This window comes from Heterodontus francisci, chromosome 30 (assembly GCF_036365525.1).
Source record: "Heterodontus francisci isolate sHetFra1 chromosome 30, sHetFra1.hap1, whole genome shotgun sequence".
NCBI lineage: Eukaryota > Metazoa > Chordata > Chondrichthyes > Heterodontiformes > Heterodontidae > Heterodontus > Heterodontus francisci.
Window position 1 is genome coordinate 44,490,159 of NC_090400.1, and position 22,666 is coordinate 44,512,824.

Consider the following 22,666-nt stretch of genomic DNA (forward strand, 5'->3'; position numbering starts at 1 on the left):
CAGTAATCTCAGAATTACTCCCAGTGCCATGTGCTAGTGAGCATAGGAATAGGACGACTGATTGATTGATTGAGCACATGGCTGGAGAATGAGTGTAGGAGGGAGGGCATCAGATTTCTGAGGCATTGGGACCTGTTCTGGGGCAGGTGAGACCTGTACAAGATGGACGGGCTACACCTTAACAGGACCGGAACTAATATCCTCGCAGGGAGATTTGCTATTGCTGATGGGTTTAAACTACCTTGTCAGAGGGATGGGAACCTGAGGGGTAACTCAAATTGGAAGGAAGTAAAGCAGGTAACAGGAGGTAGAAAAATAGCAAGTGACATTAGAAGGTAGGCGAAACAAAGGCGAGCATCAGCTAGGTTTAGAATGCAGAATAATGTCAAGAAGACAAGGTTAAGGACACTCTACCTGAATGCACGCAGCATTCGCAACAAGGTAGATGATTTAAAGGCCCAAATAGAGGTAAATGGGTATGATCTAATTGCCGTTATTGGAACATGGCTACAGGGTGACCAAGATTGGGAACTGAACATTTAAGGATATTCAACATTTAGGAAGGACTGGCAAAAAGGAAAAGGAGGTGGTGTTGTGCTGATAATAAGGGATGGGATCAGTACATTAGTAGGGGAGGATCTCAGATTGGAAGAGCAAAATGTGGAATCTGTTTGGTTGGAGCTAAGAAACAGCAAGGGGCAGCAAACATTGCTAGGAGTTGTTTCTCGGCCACCAAACATTAGTGGTAGTGTGGGGCATGGTATTAATCGGGAGTTTAGAGAAGCATGTGGCATGGGTAATACAGTAATCATGGGTGACTTCAATCTGCATATAGACTGGGTAAACCGAATGAGCACTAATGCTGTGGAGGACAAGTTTCTGGAGTGTGTTAGGGATGGTTTTCTAGAGCAGTATGTTGAGGAACTGTCTAGAGAACGGGCTATTTTAGATCTAGGTTTATGTAATGAGAAAGGGCTAATTAATAATATCATTGTAAAAGAACCTTTAGGGATGAGTGACCATAATATTATGAAGGTATGAGGGGCAAATTGGCTGAGGTGGATTGGGAAAATACATTAAAAGGTATGACAGTACATAGGCAATGGATAGTCTTTAAAGAAATATTACATAGTTTACAGCAACAATACATTCCTTCAAGGCACAAAAACCCCCAAAGTAAAGGCTGTCAAATGTAGATAACAAAGGAAGTTAAGGATTGTATAAGATTAAAATAAAAGGCCTATAAAGTTGCCAGAAATAGTCATAAACCTGAGGAGTGAGAAGGATTTTAGAATACAGCAAAGGAGGTCGAAGAAACTGGTAAAGAAAGGGAGAGTAGAATATGAATGTAAGCTAGGAAAAAATATAAAAATGGACTGTAAAAGCTTCTATAGGTACCTAAAAAGGAAATGCTTAGCTAAGACAAATGTGAGTCCATTATAGACAGAGTCAGGAGAATTTATAAACGGGAATAGAGAAATGGTAGAGAAGCTAAATAATTACTTGTGTCTGTCTTCACTGAGGAAAATACAAGAAATCTCCCAGAATTAGAGATCCAAGGGATTAGGGGGAATGAGGAATTGAAGGAAATTAGTATCAGTAAGAAGGTTGTATTGGAGAAATGAATGGGGCTGAAGGTTGATAAGTCCCCGGGACCTGATATGGCGGCACAGTGGCGCAGTGGTTAGCACCGCAGCCTCACAGCTCCAGCGACCCGGGTTCAATTCTGGGTACTGCCTGTGTGGAGTTTGCAAGTTCTCCCTGTGTCTGCGTGGGTTTCCTCCGGGTGCTCCGCTTTCCTCCCACAAGCCAAAAGACTTGCAGGTTGGTAGGTAAATTGGCCATTATAAATTGCCCCTAGTATTGGTAGGTGGTAGGGAAATATAGGGACAGGTGGGGATGTGGTAGGAATATGGGATTAGTGTAGGATTAGTATATATGGGTGGTTGATGGTCAGCACAGACTCGGTGGGCCGAAGGGCCTGTTTCAGTGCTGTATCTCTGAACTAAACTAAATCCCAGAGTGTTGAAAGAGGAGCTATAGAGATAGTGGATGTATTGGTGACCATCGTCCAAAGTTCTATAGATGCTGAAGTGGTTCTTGCAGATTGGAAGGTCGCAAATGTCAACCCACTATTTAAGAAGGGAGGGAGAGAGAAAACAGGGAATTACAGACCTGTTAGCCTTACATCAGTCATTGGGAAAATGCTAGAATCTATTCTAAAGGATGTGCTAAATGAACACTGGGATAATAATGATCTGATTGGGCATAGTCAACATAGGTTTATGAATGGGAAATCATGTTTGACGAACCTGTTGGAGCTTTTTGAGGATGCTACAAATAGAATTGATAAAGGGGAGTTGGTGGATGTGGTATACTTGGATTTTCAGAAGGCTTTTAATAAAGTCCCCCACAGAAGGTTGGTTAGCAAAATTAGAGCACATGGGATAGGAGGTAATATACTGGCATGGATGAAGGATTGGTTAACAGGCAGCAAACAGAGAGTAGGAATAAATGGGTCATTCTTGCATTGGCAGGCTATGACTAGTGGGGTACCACAGGGATCAATGCTTGGGCCCCAGCTGTTCACAATATATATCAATGATTTGGATCAGGGGACCAAATGTAGTATTTCCAAGTTCGTAGATGACACAAAACTAGGTGGGAATGTGTGTTGTGAGGAAGATGCAAAGTGGCTTCAAGGGGATTTAGACAGACGTAATGAGTGGGCAGGAACGTGGCAGATGGAATATAATGTGGAAAAATGTGAGGTTATCCACTTTGGTAGGAGGAATAGATGTGCAGAGTATTTCTTAAATAGTAAGAGATTAGAAAGTGTAGGTGTACAAAGGGACCTGGGTGTCCTTGTCAATAAGTCACTGAAAGCTAACACGCAGGTGCAGCAAGCAATTAGGAAGGCTAATGGTATGTTAGCCTTTATCGCAAGAGGGTTTGAGTACAGGAGTAGAGAAGTCTTGCTTCAATTTTATAGAATCTTGGTTAGACCGCACCTGGAGTACTGTGTGCAGTTTTGGTCCCCTTACCTCAGGAAGGATATTATTGCCATAGAGGGAGTGCAACAAAGGTTCACCAGACTTGTCCTGGGATGGCAGGACTGTCCTATGAAAATAGATTGGGGAAACTGCGTCTGTATTCTCCAGAGTTTCAAAGAATGTGAGGTGATCTCATTGAAACCTACAAAATTCTTAAAGGGATAGACAGGGTAGATGCAGTTAAGATGTTTCCCCTGGTTGGGGAGTCTAGAACCAGAGGATACATTTTCAAAATAAGGGAGAAGCCACTTAGGACAGAGATGAGGAGAAATTTCTTTCCTCAGAGGGTCGTGCATCTTTGGAATTCTCTACCCCAGAGGGCTGTTGAAGCTCAGTCACTGAGTATGTTTAAAGCAGAGATTGACAGATATATAAATACAAATGACATAAGGGGATACGAGGATAATGTGGGAAAAAGGCATTGAAGTGGATGATCAATCATGATCATATTGAACGACGGGGCAGGCTCGATGGGCTGAATGGCCTACTCCTGCTCCTATGTTCCTATGGAGCACGATGACTGAATCCTCCCCCTCCCACTGTAAGTTCCTCTCCAGCCCTGAGCAGATGTCCCAAACCCTGGCACCGGGCTGACAACACAACCTTCTGGACTCTCACTTTTTGCTGCACAGAACAGTGTCAATCCCCCTCACTATACTATCCCCTACTGCCACTACTTTCCTTTTTGCTCCCCCGCTTGAATGGCTTCCAGTACCATGGTGCCATGGTCAGTCTCTCATCCACACTACAGCCCTCACTCTTGTCCATACAAGCTGCAAGAACCTCGAACTTGTTGCTCAATTGCAAGGGCTTAAGCTCCTCCACTCCCACCTTCTTGATCACCTTACCTACCTGACTCATCACACCCTCCTGTCCCTGACCACTGACCAAAACAGATGACCCTCTCCTAAGGGGTATGACTGCCTTCTGGAACAGAGCATCCAGGTGACTTTCCCTATCCCTGATGCATCGCAATGTCTGCAGCTCGGCCTCCAGCTCAATGACTCTGAGCCGAAGCTCCTCAAGCCACAGACACTTACTACAGGTGTGGTTGCCATGGATTACCATGGCATCCTGGAGCTCCCACATACTGCAGCCATGACACATCACCTGTTCTGCCATCTATATTGTGCCAATTAAACTAAATTTATTTTTCTTAATTAATTTATAGTTCCCCTCCATACCAAACTCCCTCACTTACCAAACCCCCTTCTTCACAGTCTGTGCACTCAGCAACCCCTGAATTTATACTCTCTGAAAACAATGATGAGTCAAATTTGCTAGAGCTCAGAAACCAGTTTGAGCTACCTACCTAATTAAGTAGCTACAGCTACTCTCGGGGAGCTTGTATACCCCTGCTTAATACTGTAAGAAAATTAACTTGCCTCTTAACTGAAACAGTAATTTTAGTTTATTGCTAAATGTAAACAAAACAAAAATTAGACTTTAGAGAGATTAAACCTTAAAATCTTATCACTTACCAAACTGCCTTCTTCACATTCTGTGCACTCCAGTAGCACTCAATGCAGACAGTGGTTTTCACTGAGCCATTTTCACTGCTTTGTTCCTCAGGTGATGCTCCATATGGCAAGCTAAGACAAGATGGATGGCAAATTTCAGAATGCAATTAAAGAGTCTCAACAGAGAACATCACCTTGTGGTATCGCACTGGGCAACACTGTAGTTAGATAAAAGCAAAATACTGCGGATGCTGGAAATCTGAAACAAAAACAAGAAATGCTGGTATCACTCAGCAGGTCTGGCAGCATCTGTGGAAAGAGAAGCAGAGTTAACGTTTCGGGTCAGTGACCCTTCTTCGGAACTGACAAATATTAGAAAAGTCACAGATTATAAACAAGTGAGGTGGGGGTGGGGCAAGAGATAACAAAGGAGAAGGTGCAGATTGGACCAGGCCACATAGCTGACCAAAAGGTCACGGAGCAAAGGCAAACAATATGTTAATGGTGTGTTGAAAGACAAAGCATTAGTACAGATTAGGTGTGAATACACTGAATATTGAACAGCAGCAAGTGCAAACCTGAAGAAAAACAACCTGAAAAAAACAGTGGGTAAGCAAACTGAACAAACTAAGATGAAATGAAATAAATGCAAAAAAAGATTGTAAAATATGTAAAAAGGAATGTAAAAAAAAGGAAGAAAAAATAACTAAAAATGAAAGTAAAATGGGGGGCTATCATGCTCTGAAATTATTGAACTCAATGTTCAGTCCGGCAGGCTGTAGTGTGCCTAATCGGTAGATGAGATGCTGTTCCTCGAGCTTGCGTTGATGTTCACTGGAACACTGCAGCAATCCCAGGACAGAGATGTGAGCATGAGAGCAGGGGGGAGTGTTGAAATGGCAAGCAACCGGAAGCTCAGGGTCCTGCTTGCGGACTGAGCGGAGATGTTCGGCAAAGCGGTCACCCAGTCTGTGCTTGGTCTCCCCAATGTAGAGGAGACCACACTGTGAGCAGCGAATACAGTATACTACATTGAAAGAAGTACAAGTAAATCGCTGCTTCACCTGAAAGGAGTGTTTGGGGCCTGGGATAGTGAGGAGAGGGGAGGTAAATGGGCAGGTATTACACCTCCTGCGATTGCAGGGGAAGGTGCCCTGGGACGGGGACGAGGTGGTGGGGGTAATGGAGTTAGAGTCCATGGTTCATCTCTACATTAAATCCTCCTGCAGTCAGTTAGCAACTGCTCTGAGGCATAACTGCTATTTTCTTGACCTCTTTCCTTTGACCTTGTCTTCATAATAATCCTTCTGGTGATCAGTATGGCTTTTCAGATCATGGAAATGCCTAACAGTGTAAATTCCATCACTACAGTAAAATAAGGCTCTACAATGGGGAGAATAGTGTGGGGAAGGGTGGATAAGATTATACATAACAATCTTCTATTTTTACAGTCTATATCAGTAGCTTAATATGCGACAGTTGTGTGAGTTTTTTTTGCTGAGTGAGGCTGAAGAGCAGGAATGGGAATCCTATGGCACTCTATTTTGAGGTGGGGATTGCAGGAGAGTCAGCCTGGGTCTGATGGAGCATCAATCAAATGAGTGTGTAATGTTGCCAGCATCATGATCATTCAACGAAAGAATGCTCTGCTTTATCAGGAGAAAAGATTAAACCTGAAAGAGTATTTCAAATATAGACTAAAAGAGCAGTATAAAGCATTGTGAATTTATAGGGATGGCATTTTTGACCAGTTTTTGAAGTTCAAAAAGGTTAATATATCATGGGCAACAAATTGAACTTCAATTTCTGAAGCTAATAAATGGTAAAGTTAAGACTATACAGTGTTAATCATGACTTTAATTTCTGTAGGTAAAAATTGGCAAAGGAATGATTGTATAGTTCAAAGGAAAGATCACAATGTTGTAAATGGATTTGTTGAATAAATCCAATATTTTTTTTAAGTGTTTATGATAATGGGCTAGCAACTGAAAACTCCTGAGTTCAAATCCCACTATGGGATGTTGTGAAATTGAATTCAGTAAAATCTAATGATTGGCACCATAAAATGGCCATGAAATATGCCAGATTTGCTAATGCCCCATGGGAAGGGAACCTGCCACCCCGGGCAATAAATAAAGTCTTATCAGTGCTCCCAAACATCTTAAAAACAAATGAAATAAAAACAGACTAAATAGAAATCAATAAGGAGAAAAATTGACTTTCAAAAAGGCACTTATTAGGTTGTTCTCAACGATCCACCTTATTTCTCAGAAATTAAATTGTGTACTATTGAGCATTGCAAGGCATGGCATAAAATATAACATCATTGCAAGTTAAATTATTGCAGTTTGTCTTAATATTGAATAGACTTTGTGGAGCAAACGAGGTGATGGTGGTACAGTACTTGATTTATGCCATTAGATGGCAACAGTGCATTCATAGCATAATGGCGGCATCTATTGACAGAAGTTGTATACAGCAGTCATACACGAGGGACATTAACCAGAAAAGAAAGAGGACTGCAGCTGCTGGAAACCTGAAATAAAAATAGAACATCACCACGTCATAAAGCCATAGAGTTATGCAGCAAAGAAACAAGCCCTTCGGCCCACCATGTCAGTTCTGGCCATCAAGCCTATCTATTCTAATCCCATTTTCCAGCACTTGGCCCATTGCCTTGTATGCTAGGGCGTTTCAAGTGCTCATCTAAATACTTCTTACATGTTGTGAGGGTTACTGCCTCTACCACCCCTTCAGGCAGTGTGTTCCAGATTCCAACCACCCTCTGGGTGAAAAGAAATTTCCTCAAATCCCCTCGAAACCTCCTGCCTCTTACCTTAAGGCAGTATCTGTGGAGAAAGGAAGGATGGGCTAATGTTTCAGGTTTTATAGCCCTTGGTCTGAACCCCTGACGAAGGATCATAAACCTGAAGTGCGAAGACTACCTTCCTTTCTCCACCCCGACCTATTAAATGTTTCTACTATTTTCCGAAATTAACTAGAATATTAAACTCAAAGGTACAGCAAAACTGTCAACATCTGTGTTGCAGTGAGTCAGCAGCCTTTACGTCCTCATTTGCTCTTTCTTCACAATTGCACTTTTCAAAGCCTCCAAAATTGCCATAAAACAGTTTTGACTCCCACCACCTATGACCATTTTTGTTAATATGCCCCTTACCTATAAAACTGAGCCTCCAAAATCTGTCTCCACCAACACTTGTGAATCTGAAAACCTTTATCGACCAAATCACACCCATGTTTAAGACCATAAAATGATAAGGTAACACTGTTGTCATTGTATGAAAACAGCTCTGCTTCACAGCTGGATCTATCTAAAATTCAACATTGCATTGAAATATTGTGACAATAATGAAGATTGATCAGCTAATTCATCTGATTTTAGTTCCTGGTTTAAAGTAAAGGAAGATCTGTAGAGGCCTGGCTGGGTTCCAAACTAGGATATCCTAGATGGAAAAAAAAAACAATTGACTTAGAAATGCAAGCCGCCTATCCACAGCAGTTCATAACATAATTACTGAAATGTTTCCGGAAATGTGCAAAGACCAGGGCAATCACCAAAGAACTAAAAGGCTTCTCTTGAGAAACAGCAACAGAAGAGTTCAGAAATCATATAAATTTGGTTCGCAAGCTCGAAGATGCATTAATCTGTGTGATTCTGTGATATTTAGATTTGCTGGACAGAGATTGTTTGGTTTTTGCAAGGCATGTGGGTAAGCCTGCTTTTGAAAAGAACAACTATGCTGTAACATTAGTAAAGATCTCAAATTGTTTACAATAATGTCCATCCTGGCCTATTACTGTTAGCTGGACAATAGCCAAGCCTTAAACTAAATTATTATCCTTCGAGTCCGGGATGGGGAGTGTCCCTTTAACTCTGGATGGTGCAAGATCTTCACAACTTTCAAAATTATAGCCTTTTCTTTGTTATTTAATACCTGAGAGAATTAATTTCTCTAAATGTTTTTATTCTAAATAGAATAAAGCAAAATGACAGACAGGTAATGAAAATCTGTGCATTTATAAATTTACTACATTCATCAATGTTTAAAAGAGAAATTGTTTGTCAGAATTAAACACAGAAACTCTCTCGGAATCAATAGCAATTTGCCAAGGGGAAGGGGGTAGATGGCATAAGTCAAACTTGAGCAGGATTCTATCAATTTTCTAGTGGCACTGAGTAATTTCCTTTTGTTTCAAAACATGAAAAGGTGCCAATTCCATTACCTGCATTACCACAGACACAGGATTATGAGAGCAGATGCAGAGGGTATAGACTTTAAGAAGAACAATAAATCCATATGGTGCATTTTTCAGAGGTATCCAGCCCTTAACCAGTATACACATAACCACAACAGCAACTTGCAGTTATATAGCCCCTTTAACATTGAAAAATCACAGAGCTATAATCATAAAACAATGGATGTTGAGACAAAAACGATACTAGCAGGGGTGACCAAAAGACTGGTCAAAGAGGTGGAGGGTCTTAAAAAGGAGAGGAAGGCGCGGGGGGGGGGGGGGGTTGAAGAATTTAGGGAGGGAATTCCAAAGCATGGGATCTACACAGCTGAGGACATGGCCGCCAATGGTGGGACCAAGTGAGGGGGTTGCACAAGAGACCAGAGTTGGAGGAACAGAGATTTCAGGGTGTTCTAGGGTTAGACATTAGGGAGGAGCATGGTCATGAAGAGATTTAAACATGAAAATGAGAATTTTAAACTTCACGCATTACAGGACTCAGATCCAAGGACAAGGTGACGGGTGCCTGGGTCTTGGTGCAGGATAGGATATGAGCAGCAGAGTTTTCAATGAGCTGAAGTTTATGCAAGGTGGAAATTCGAAGGCCAGAAGAGCACTGAAATAGTCTAGTCTGGAGGTGACAAAGGCATGAATGAGGGTTTTATCAGCAGACACGCTAAAGTAGAGGCAGACGCATGTTATTTTAACATGGTGGAAATAGAAGTCAGAGGATATCAGGTTTGAAGCTAACCTCAAGGTTGAATAGGACGCCAAGGTTGTGAACTGTCTAATTCAACCTGAGACAGACTGCAGGGAAGGGGATGGAATTAGTGTCAGGAATATGGAGATTATGGTGGGGCCCAAATACAATGGTGTTTAACTGGCTAAAATTACAGCTCATCCAAGATGAGATGTTGGGCATGCAGTCAATAACACAGAGGCAGTTGAAGGGTCAAGAGAGGTGGTGGAGATGTAGCTGGATGCCATCAACATAAATGAGCAAACTGACCCCACGTCTGAGGATGATGTTGCCAAGATTCAGCATGTAGACAAGGAAGAGAAGGGCAGCAAAGGGTCTCCAGTCGTAATAGTGCAGTGTCAGGAAGAAAAGCTATTACTGAAGATGCTGTAGCTAGGATCAGATAAGTAAGTGTGGAAGCAAGCAAGAGCAAGCCCACTGAACATTATGAAGGAGGAGAAGCATTAGAGGAGGATGGTGTGATCGTTCATGCCAAAGGCTGCAGGGAGGTGGAGGAAGACAAGGAGAGATGCAATATCGGTCACAGTCACAGGGGATATCACTGATAACTGATTACGGCTGTGTCAGTTCTATTACTAGGATGAGAACCTGATTGGAGAGATTTAAACATTGCACTGATTTTGGAGGTGATTTGGAGAGGATGGGAGATTGTAAATGGGGTGGTAGTTTGCAAGGACAGAGGAGTCAAGGGTGATTTTTTTTGTGCGGAGGGGGATGATGTTAGTGGTTTTGAAAGAGAGGGGACAGTAGCTGAGGAGAGGGAACCATTACAATGCCAGATCATTTGAGAGTCAGGAAGTGAAAGTGGGTGGTTAGTAATTTAACAGAAATGGGGGTTAAGGGGGCACAAGATGGATTTCACAGGAGAGATGGTGAAAGTAGGAGAGAATCTACAGGAAGATGTGAGTTTAAGACTTGGGCCGGGGCATCCAGGTGTGGCTTGGCTTAATGGGAAAGAGGGAGGGAGGAAACAGTAGAGGCAGCTGAGCAGGTAGTTTCAATCTAAAAGACAAAGATGTCCATGAGCTCCTCACACTTGTTGTATGGGGTAAGGATGGAGGGGGCAGGGAAGAGTGTTGGTAATAGAGAAAAGAAGCCTGGAAAGGTGGGGTGGGGACTATGTTCAGTTCTCCAGGATGATCCTGGAGTAATGGGCAGTTTTGGCAGAGTAGAATGAGGCCTAATGGCACTTGATGTGGTATTGTCAGACCTGGTGTTTGCTTGCTAGCCATATATACTTCACTGTTCTCTTTTGATTTCAGGGAGAGAAGTTGAATATCGGTAGGTTGTGGAATCACGCGGTCTATCAGTCAGAACCAATTGTATCTGTATCCCACATCCATATTTCCAAAAGGGCTCACTGGGTTGCAGTAAGCAGTAGCATCCTTGGCCAACACTTCCCTTCCTGAGTACTGCAATTGCTGAACTGAATTCTAGCATCCTGCTAGTATTCTGACCACTGCCCTGGCAAAGATTGGCTAACAACACAAATCATAGGTCGGATGTAGGGGTCTTCCTGATTTTTAAGATTCAATATTACAATGCACTGAGCCCTGAAGGGCATTTATTATTTAAATCAGTGCATAGCAATATTGAACTAATGCAAAAGTAATGATAATTATCAAAATGTAGAGGGTATGACTGTTAACGAATTGTTTGTATCTGATGGAAGGAGGGGTTTTCACAGATGAGACCCTGAACAGTTGGCCCCCCAGTTCCTTTGTACTTGCTGATGATTCAGAGCTGATGGTAGTCTGTTAATACAGAACACTTCCATCAGCTTCTTAGTTTTAGTTGAAGATTCCAATTACAAAAGTAATTCTAGGTACTTATGGGTCTCCTATGACATTCATTACAGTAAATGAGAGGGATCTGGTAAGTACGAATTCTTCTTCTTTCCCCAGCCGAGGTCAAGAATCCCCAAACAACTCTCTGCCTCACAACACTTGCACATCTCCTGCTCACAAAGTTGTCTCTCACTCTATCTCTGCCCTCAGCATCTCAACAAGGACACTTCGTCTCTTCCCAACAGGAACTTGCCTCTCAACAGTTTCTCTATTTCTGGACAACAGAATCAATGTGCATGGCAGATACAAGAAATGGCCAGTAACCATGGCATTATTGCTGTCTTGTGTGATCCTGAAAGATGTAAACCAGTTTCACATGATGATTACGTTTCTTTAAAGTTTTAGCCAAACAAAACAGCAAGAACAAAATATAGAAGTGGTGAGGGGGGTGGGGGTTGGAGGCAGTGTGGACAGGTCCATCATCCTGAATAGAACATAGAACATAGAACATAGAACATACAGCACAGAACAGAATGTACAGTAATCTAAGTAAACAGCTCAGTCCAAGTTCCAGTAGCAGAGTATATGACTCACATTTCCTTAGCATAACTCTATTTAACAGAATCTACATCCACTTATCTTCTATTTGGGTGATATGTGAGTTTCTCAGAACTGTTACACGTGACATTTGTGGGCAGCAATTAAATGAAAGCAACATTACAATAGCAAGGAGGAAGCTTCTGTAGACAAGAGCATGAATGGGGGTTTCAGCAACAGTGGGATGAAATAGATCTAGAGACAGATATTAAAACGGAGGTGAATGTAAGAAGTCATGGTGATGGATTTTGTTGTTTTCAACTCAGTTCAAAATTGAGCAAGAAACTGAGGTTGTGCATCACTGAGTTCATCTTACATCCAACAGCAGGGGTGAGACCAGGGTTTCTGGCAGAGACCGAGTTGGTGGCTTCATTCCTGTCAGTGTTGAGCTGCAGAAAGCTCTTGTTCACCGATCACTTGATGTTAGGCAATTGGGCAGCGTATCGACAGTTGTGGAATCAAGGTTGCTGATGGAAATCTGGGTACTGTTGGCATACAGAACATATGAAACCTGGTCCTGTGCTTACAGATGACAAGAGGCATCAAATAACTGAAGATCGGAAAGGGGTCAAGGGATGGAATATTGGGGAATACTGGAGTTAGTTGTGGAGCACAGGAGATGAAATCATTGTTGGCTGGACTGGAGCGGGTAGGAACAGAACCATGTGAAGCAGTGAAGGGGGCTCCGGGAGGAAACAGTGAAGGAAGATGATGTCATTGATCATCTGTAGAGAGACCAAGAAGAATGAGGCATAACAGTTCCGGATTAAACAGCCAACTGAAGCAGTTTGCAATATATTTCAGTGGTAACAACTCAACCAACCGACACTAACCTGTTGGAGCCCATTACAAGGCGAATAAAACTTTGAGTGGACAGGTGGTTAATTTTCAATTCAAATCACTCCGATAGGTGTCGCAATCTTATACATTTTTCACATGTAAATTCATTGTCTGCAAATCTATTACTTCAATCCGGAATAAGTGGCTCATCAGGCCAATCTAATTCGAGTATTTAAAAAGCGCATATCAAATTAGAGCACTTATAATTCTATCCGACAAAGAGTTACTTTCCTCGCATTAAACTTGACTTTGAGGAGGAAAGTTCAGGACAATATCTTATGTTGCTGCAGATAGTTCGGTTCAAACCATCGGTTTTCCAAACGGATCCCAGCCGTCTGAATGCATTAGCCGAAGCTATTTGTAATATCGATTTTCTTTTTAATGGATGTTCTGCCTCACTGCAAATACAATTTGCATGAATTATGCACAGAGCAATAAAAGTGTTGAGAGTGCGTGTGTGTGCTGGGAGGAGGGGGTGTAATAAGGAGAGCCTGGAGTCGGAGAGATGCATGTTTTAAACGAATGTATTCCCCATGGTCTGTTAAATGAAGGAACAGGCAGGCAGCGGTTCGCTGGCAGCTGCTTAACAGAGCTTTTGGGCAAAGTCATTCGCAGGTAGGGAGATGGACACGTAGAGTTAATAATATTCCTTTTCAACACCCAATCCGATTTAAAAAGTGGCTCAGAGATGATTCGAATAGATAAGCAGAGAGGGGCAAAGGGCTCCAGTGTCCATTTTTAGGGAGATTGCATTCCTACCATGGTTGGTGAATATAAATGGACTAATCCACAACATCTCCTTGGGTTGGTCTAGTGAGAGGGACCCGAGTGTCTCCACACACACTGTGGTGCAGCTTCAGTGAGGAAGAAGACTGCGGGATACATCTTTGTTGGGGAGCGGGGGGAATCCCCATCCTTTATCTGGCAATTTACTTTCACCACCCTTAACTTGTCAGGCAAGATTTTTTTTAGAAGAAAATCTTTTTGATATATTTTTACTTTCCCTCCCCCCAACCCCCGAGGATGAAATTGTAACATTTCTACACACTTGGCACTTCTTGAGAGAGTGGAGATGGCGCTAAACACAGACATCGCGTTTGAGAAGAACTTGGGCGGATCTGGTGATTCTGCTTCGACCAAGGAGCATCAGGAGAGGGTAAAGCTTCTTCATCCTTCTGATGAGAGTCTGGAGAATGGCATCAAAGGCTCCAAGTCGTTCTCCGTTACCCTGCCGACCGGGAAGGAGATGGAGACGGAGCAGAATGGCCACAACATGCAATACTTATCTTCGGAGTCAATGTCTAAAATCGGCGTCCCTCCCACATCCCCATCCCGGGTCAGCCTGGGGAGAGCATCGTCCACAGCCACGGCCAGCGCCCAGGATCAATCCCCGCCCAGGGATTACCTGGTTCTGGCTATCGTCTCCTGTTTCTGCCCAATATGGCCCATCAATATTGTGGCGCTGGTCTATTCCATCATGGTAAGTGCACAGCTATTTCTGCAACTTTCTAAATTTGGCAGCAAAGAAGTTATAGCTTAATAAGTGCTCTTGGTTTGTCAAAGCAGAGAATATAGAGCACAGAAACAGGCCATTCGGTCCAACCAGTCCATGTCAGCGTTTATGCTGCACCCCTCCCATCCTTCCTGATCTAATTATCAGTATAACCCTCTAATCCCCTCATGTGCCTGTCTAGCCTCCCCAAATGCATCAACCCGACTCGCCTCAACCACTCCCTGTGATAGCGAGTTCCACATTGTCTCCACTCTCTGGGTGAACCATTGAGCTGCTTTTCGCATTTTGCTTAGCTGTCTGAATACCTCATGTGTACTCCATTCTTCTGCTCCGTGCAGTCCCATTAAGTTTTGTTGAAGTGATTTTGGTGATTTGATCAGGTCTGAACCTGCCTGGGAAAGTCATGGCAAATCCAGTTGTCCTCTGATCAGGAAAGTTCATGAGGGAGGAAGCAACTGGATCTTAAAATGCATCAATAGGAAGGGTTCCCAGGGCGATGAAATAGAACAATTGGGCACTACTCCTGTGTTTGAAGGGCTCGATAATGTGAAACACTAGAATATTTATTGTACTGGGGCTAAGAAAGGGAATTTCCCATTTCCTTAGGGAAGAATATCCCCCAAGGTGGGAAACACGCATCTCTAAGAATGACAATCTCCCTTTAAACCATCACCCGTTGGAGTAAATTCTTTGTCAGCAAAAACGAAGAGAAATTTGTGCGCAAGTTTGTACCAGCGTGCTTTTTGTTTTAATATTGGCTGCTTGGTGTGTAGATTTTATTTTAAAGGTGGACAGGGTGCAGCAATTTTTTAAAATATATATATACAGAAAGGACAACAAAGGTGTGCCAGTTCCCGGCTGAGGTCAGTCAGGAAATGCCGAAGCGGCGGCTGCATTGAGTGAGTCGCTGTTTGCAAACTCAGCTCAGTCCCAGCTTGTGTTATGTAAGCGAGAGGCGATGCGGGTTCAATCTGCTGTCACTGCGACTACATCATTGAAAATTAAATCAGACAGCAGTAGTTGTGGTCTTTTACATGTTAACACAGAGTGTAAATCAAAACGGGGAGCGGTTGGCAGCTCAGATGATGCTGTTTGCCAACTGGGGACGAGTTCACTCGGAGGGTGGGGCTGGCGCCTGACTTGTCCCTTTAGCCGCAGCTCTCCCGACACTGTTAAGACACTTTTAACGTGGCTCTTGGTTCCTCCGGGTTCTGGGAGTCCCTCACCCAACTCCATCCACCTTTAATGTGTCCATGAAGGGGAAAAAATGGCTCTTCAATACTGCCAGCAGAAGAGATTTGGCGACATAAAGGCAGCTGCTCTCCCTGAATCCGAATTGTAGAAGTGCCTGTACACCTACTGGCTGTGAATAGGTCGCCAATGTCAGCAGGTACAGCAATTGGCCACAGGGCCTTGGGTAGGGAATGCTAAAAGTCAACCAGTATTCCTGCTCGTCCTTCCTATCCATTGGCCCCACCCTCTCCACCCAGCCCCTTCCTGGAAAATAAGGCTGTGTGACCATTCAGTGCGGGCAGGATTGGGCTCCTCACTGGCATCGTCTGCAGTAAGCTGGCACACAGGTCTCTGGGCTCGTACGTGTTAAACGGGGGGCTTGAATGAGGTACTAGAGGGTACACACCCCTGGCACTGTACACCAACAAGAGTCAGCCCTTTAAAAAAAAACTGAGGAAGGGGCACAATTCTGATCAGGGTTTTTAAATTAATAGGTTGAAATTATTTTTTAAAAATATTCCTTTGTTTGCTTCCTCGCCCCTCTCCAACCCCGACCCCGACCCCACCCCACCCCACCCCACCCCATCCCATCCCATCTCCTTAAGTTTAATTTCTCATCAGGAATTGGAACAAGCAAATAATAACAGAACAAGTACTTAAACGGTGATGCAGATCCAGGCAATTCTTTCTGTACAAAGTATTCATCAATTTGTCTCTTAAAAGTAACATATATATATATATGCCTTGTAGGAAATATCTTTATATTTGCAGAATTTAATTAGCTTTGTAGAAATCCATTGTTGTAAGTTTCCATTATACCCCTCCCAAGGTTCCTCCAATTCTATGGATTATATAAGTTCATCTGTGTCCCAGAGCATTTCAGTTATTTTAATGGCAGTCAGCGTTCAGCACAAATTCTGATCAGAAGCCACCCAATCTCTCAAAAATGAATACTGGCTGTGTATCCAGTTAGTTGTTATTTTCCAAGTACAGGTGGTTTTGAATCACCCCTGCAGACCCCCAACTTTCCCTACAGACTTTGGATTGCTACAATACTAGAGTGTCGAAGGAGGATAGCAGAGACTCAAAATGGCTGGGTTTCACTAAAGTAAAAATATGTGACAAAGATGAGATACTAAATGCTGGTAGATATGTCTATTCTTTTAAAGAGAGGAGACTGGAGGATAGATGGTGCTTAATCAATCCTTCTTCCTTGAACAAAGAAATATATATTTGACACAAATAGGATTGGACATCTAAAATGCGCAGCTCTTTATGAAACGTTTCAATAAAGAAACTATATTTAGTTTAGTGAGATTTAATGGAGATCAATTTGGAAAATTTGAAATGTTAAGCTCGGAATAACTATTCATTGATATGTCCTTCATTGATTTGCCCTTAACTCAGTGATAGCCTACAAGGACAGTATATGTAACTTTCTGGCTATAAAACACTGCATTACCCAGTTCAACACGACATTCCAAAGGGACAACAGGCTTAGAGATGGCATAATATGACTGGTTTACAGTTACAAGTTACATGACAAGCGAAGCATGTTATAGCTTCTGTTTACTTTGCCTACAGGCAGGTGCACAATAAAGGTTGACAGCTCCCTATTGAAGTAAAGATGTACCATTTAACATAATCTTATGTTTGTAAACTGACATCTGACCACAGATATAAACCTTTTTAAGGATTGACCTATAGAGGAATCAATTGCTCAGATGTTTACATTTTTCTGGGCTGTCTATGGGCAATTAAGTTGAACATAGTTAAATTGAAAGTTAATTAAATACGTATCAATCCAGTGACAAAGCAAATATGCTGACTGTTCCTCCGCTATCAGTAAAAATGTAGAGACGGCTTTTACAGCTTTTTGAATGGATCAATTTTCTAATCATATTAGTGAGGCAGTAATTATTATTGGGATAAAGGAAGACTAGGATGAGGTAATGTTCAAACAGTGCTTGCTCCTCCCCATTAATAAAACAGAAGCATTTCTGACAGATGGGATTGCCCATTTCAGGCTTGGAAAGTTTCAAGCACAACAATTAGCCTTAGTGCCCCTCAGTTAGGGAGGGGTAAACCTGGCTAAGGGTCCTGTTGAAATTGCATTGGAAGACCTGCTGTAATGTCCTCATGGTTAAATAGCTTGATATCTGCCAAGGTTCTTCTTTTAATAAAATGTAGGATACTAGATGCTGGCCAATATTTGTGGAAGTGTGCTGAATCAAGGAGTCAAGTACCCCCAGAACAGGAGGGAAGAGGAGGAAGTGCCAAGTGTGCCAATCCTACAAAAACAACACACCAATACCACCTTTAGAATTAACCATTTGTGTTCACTTTTTAAAAAAATCCTAGTGCTTTTGTTGATCATTCTGACTGCAGTTCTTATACTGAACAAATTACTAATGCTGAGATTGGTCGAAGTTCTACTCACAGCAACTTCTATAATATTTTTCAGCCAGTCGAATAACCTTCTTTAAGACCATCTGTAATTTAATACAGTGGTCATTACTATGCTCTTGCTACCTTGTAGAACACTCCCAACAACAGAACTGTTAATGTAGAGCTGCTGCTCTTGTCCGATCTCTAACAATTTGCAAGGAAGTGCAAGGCTGTGAATCCAGACCACTTGATATAAGTGATGTTACAGTAATGAGTGTATTGATTTACTGTAATAACCAGCTGCATCATTCAGTCCTGATTTAATCTCTAATGCACTGTTTTGTGTCTTGGCGAAACATACCACACCCTTTTTCATCACCAGCTGCAATTATACGTTTGTACCTGACATTAATAAATTAATATTTTACTTCATGTACAGGATAAAATAACCAAAAATGGCACATAAAACCAATTATAATTTGAATGTTTTTATAAGCCTGATAAGAACTCTCCATTTTGCTTCTTTTTGCTCCTTGCTCTTTCAGATGCTCACTTACAATAAACATTCCTGATTGAGAGGTCGGGGAGGTAACCTACTTCCAGGCAGTGTGGGGCTCTGTCTGACCAACTCTACCAAAATGATGCCTTGTTTTCCAAGTTTAGCTTGTGGGCAATTCACTTGCAGCCTTATGACCCATTTGGGTTGAAAAAGGACACTCACCATCTGCTGATCAATGTAATTTTATCGTACTACCATTTGGCACCCCACATTGATATGCCCAATATACTATGTTGGCAATATGTCTGTATTGAAGCCATGTTGTTTGGGCATCCTGCTTTGTAAGAATATATTTCTGACAACAAGAAACTAGGCGGTGGTGAAACTTCGAGCAAATCAAGGTGAAGGATGTCAGTATTAGGAAAGAAAATTAATATTTCCAATTTTTAACAGTATCAAACATTGCTGAGTACAATATGGGTATTAAATTACAGGTGGTTTTAAAGGAGGCTATCTGTCTGGCTGAAAAATATTAGAGAAGCTCCTGTGAGTTTCAGTCTCAACATTAGTAATTTGTTCAGCATAAGAACTGCAGTCAGAATGATCAACAAAAGCACTAAGATTTTTTTAAAAACAGTGAACACAAATGGTTAATTCTCAGGGTGATATTGGGCTCGAAGTTGTATTCAAAAATATTCTACTGAAGAATGGTATTTGTATTACCCACACCAAATACCCCAATTAAAGCCTGGCTTGGGTATAAAATTAAAAGCCGAACGGGGCCGACCCGACCACAGCCAACCCGAACCCAACCCGAGCCCGAGCCCTTTAATTTTTTTCACGTCTGACCCAACCCGACATGAATAGCCTTCATCTGTTCCGGCAGCAGGCTATTCCTGCAGATGGAATTGTGGAGAATCATGGGTAAGCCTGATCCCGTGACTTCCCGGAAGTAGCGCTGTCCAGCCCGACCCGACCCAAGCCCGAATGCTGGACTCGAAATATAGACCAGACCCAACTCGAACGCAACACATGTAGTCAGGTCTAGCCAGATTCAGGTCAGGTAGCCAGGCTTTAATCCCAATGGCTCGTTTGAGATCGCTTATTAGTGCCGAGTCTTATGTCATGAATTTGTACCCATGAGGCAATGGTATGAGAATGGATAAACTCATTTTAAGACCCTTTCAAGACCCTTTGGCTATTTGAGACTTTCATCCAATCGGTGTGAGCTGGATTGAAATTCAGGTCCTGGAGGTAAAAGAACAATATGTGTTATAACCCACTGAGCCACCTCATTCTCAAAATTTTTTTCTTGAAGATAGGTGTGATCTTTTAAAGAAATGCTCCATAGTAAGCATCGTTAATGGACTTTTCCAAGAGCTATTTTAATACTAATAAAACTCAGATTTCTTTCCTTTCAAAATTCTGACAAATGAATTTCAAGTGAACATATTAAAATTTCCATACCCTGTGACTACTCTGATGGGCGGTGCCATCATTTCTCTTCTGCTAGAGAGGCTGAAGCACTGAGTCATATTATCTCAGTGCCTGCCAGGCTGCCCAGTCTGCTGTGGTATTCTTTGTAGTATTTCTGAGTGAGAGAGAGGACCCACAGACCAACCAGCCCAGGAATCATTTTTGCATACTTTGAAATTATACTGTCAGTAATTTTAAGATTTTCAGGATCTAGTCTATAGAGATGAACCTTACATAGATCAGAATATATCCTGCTGCATAACAGTAATTTAGCAGCCTGTAAAACACCTAATGTCTTTCTGTGCAGATTGAACCCACCTGCTGATCCCATAAAAATTCTTCAAGTCTAATTAAAATGAAAGTGACGACGATTTGAATGCATGCCTTTGTTACATCTGTGAAATGCCGCATAAACATTACAGACAGCAGGCTGAGCAGCAGAAACATTCAGCCAGGCATAAAGGTGTTACGGCTCAGTGCCTCTGCTATCCCTAGAAACAGGGAATCACCAGAAGAGTGACAGCTCAGATCATAAGGCCAACCTCATTGTAGGGGAATTTTAAAATGTTTATGTTAGAACCCTGTTTTTAAAAAATAAGAAGAAACTGAATCAATACAATGGTAAATCCAGGGAAAGGCTGGAGAGCTTTTTGCATCTCTAACAGGGCTTTGGAGTTTCCTCGAGGCAGTTCCATTCCTGACATTGAATTGCAAAGATTCTCAGAAATCAATTAACGAGCAGTCTTGTAAAGCACTTGCAAGTTGTGTTGGAAAATTGTAACATTAAAAGTTACAATTTTTCAACCCGGCAATTCCTTATCTGATCCTTTATAAGCTATTCAGTAATGACATTTGAGAGAAAGTACAATTGTAAGGATCCCTGTTTGTGGTTCTGTAATGATATAATTTCAATTTAGATTAGATTAGATTAGATTAGAGATACAGCACTGAAACAGGCCCTTCGGCCCACCGAGTCTGTGCCGAACATCAACCACCCATTTATACTAATCCTACGCTAATCCCATATTCCTACCAAACATCCCCACCTGTCCCTATATTTCCCTACCACCTACCTATACTAGTGACAATTTATAATGGCCAATTTCCCTATCAACCTGCAAGTCTTTTGGCTTGTGGGAGGAAACCGGAGCACCCGGAGAAAACCCACGCAGACACAGGGAGAACTTGCAAACTCCACACAGGCAGTACCCGGAATCGAACCCGGGTCCCTGGAGCTGTGAGGCTGCAGTGCTAACCACTGCGCCACTGTTTACTTTGAAGGTTTCCTTTTTCAATTACAACAATGTATTTAGCAAAATCAGCCCTAGTATAGGGTGATCATCGGTCCATTTAAAATGTTTTAAAATAAATTCAGAAGCTTGCAAATATAAAGGGGGCACTCCAATATTAATGCTCATCGATTCCAGTGTAAAATAACTAGCCTTTTAAAAAATATTTAAGTGGCTACAAAAATAGTTCAAGACGAAACAGACTTAGTTTTACAACTCTTTCCTTCTTCATCTTGCTTTCCTTTATAGATAGTGGATACTCTTCAAGATTTGTGCTTTAACAATAACATATTCAACTGTTGGATTTGTCTGGTAGGACTGTTTCTGAGTGCTTTTAGTAGCAAGTGCTCAACAGTATTGAGATTATAGCTTTAATCCACATTTAGCTACCTAGCAAAAGAATGGTTCACCATTTGAAATGTATTTTTAAAATCTAATATTTGTTTTTATTTATTCACCCAATAGTCCAGAAACAGTTTACAACAAGGTGACATGGATGGAGCCCGAAGACTAGGACATCTCGCCAGATTACTGAGCATTGTAGCAATAGTCCTGGGGGCACTCATCATAATCACCTCCTGTGTTGTCAACTTTGCAGGTAACAGTGGTTAAGAAACAGGCCACATCTGAGGCACTGTGCTTACTTATAGTCTTATATAAAAGCAGCATGATATTTAATAATAAAAGAAATACAACAGCCTTCAGGTTAATCTCAAATAATTTTGTAGAATTGAAATGCATTGTTGTAAAGTATTGGACCAGGAGAAAAATAAACAAATTAAATGATAAATCAGGCATGGTACTTAATAACTGTATAGCCATTTCAGTCATATACATTTCACATCCAAAAATTGTTTGTTTCTTTCCAGAATATTTATCATTATAACTGCACTGCATTTAAATGAGTCACTGAGTAATCGTTCTCCATTTGCAACTGTAGATTTATATAGCAGATACTCACCATTAATAGAATACGAATTCAATTTGCTTGAGTGAGGCTGACTTGCAGATGGAATGGGGAATTTATTTCACAAGGAGCCACTGGTTATATTGTTTTCCCACTTACTTCACTTTACTTGTATTTAAACCCTTTTTCTTATTTCTTTCATCTCAGAAAAGCAGAGAAACACTATTGAAAACCATTAGGCCATATAAAGACATTATATTACAGAAAATAATTCCAGGGTTGCTGGCTCCCGCGTATGATTATTATGCCATGTCTAGCTTAAAACCCTGTGTCAAATGATGCAAATTAAGAAATAAAAACAGAATTTTGAATTCAATGAGACAGAGCAGTCTAAGATTCAACTTGATTCACAGCTTCTCTGATAATGGAGTACCTGCTTGCTTACAGTTGGAAATGAACAATATCCAGACTTGGGTTGACAAGTGGCACATTTGTGCCACGTAAATGTCAATTAATGACCATCTTCAACAAGAAAAGGGCCAAACACACACCCTGAGTTTTAATAATACCAGCATTGCTGAGGCCTGCACCATCAATGTCCTGGGAT

The 22,666-nt window shown here is 41.8% G+C and overlaps 1 protein-coding gene across 1 annotated transcript; it reads left to right on the forward strand.

Moving 5' to 3' along the window:
- The first annotated feature begins 13,826 nt into the window (after positions 1 to 13,826).
- On the forward strand, positions 13,827 to 21,764 carry LOC137346443 (trafficking regulator of GLUT4 1-like). Its single transcript, XM_068009893.1, has 2 exons — positions 13,827 to 14,234; positions 21,618 to 21,764. The coding sequence occupies exons 1-2, from the start codon at positions 13,827 to 13,829 to the stop codon at positions 21,762 to 21,764; spliced, it is 555 nt and encodes a 184-aa protein (XP_067865994.1).
- The last annotated feature ends 902 nt before the right edge of the window (positions 21,765 to 22,666 follow it).

Bases quoted from the DNA above. Each gene is read 5' to 3' on its own strand.
- LOC137346443 (XM_068009893.1), top strand. From the start codon at position 13,827: ATGGCGCTAAACACAGACATCGCGTTTGAGAAGAACTTGGGCGGATCT. The intron at 14,235-21,617 runs GTAAGTGCACAG...TTCACCCAATAG, and splicing joins CGCTGGTCTATTCCATCATG to TCCAGAAACAGTTTACAACA.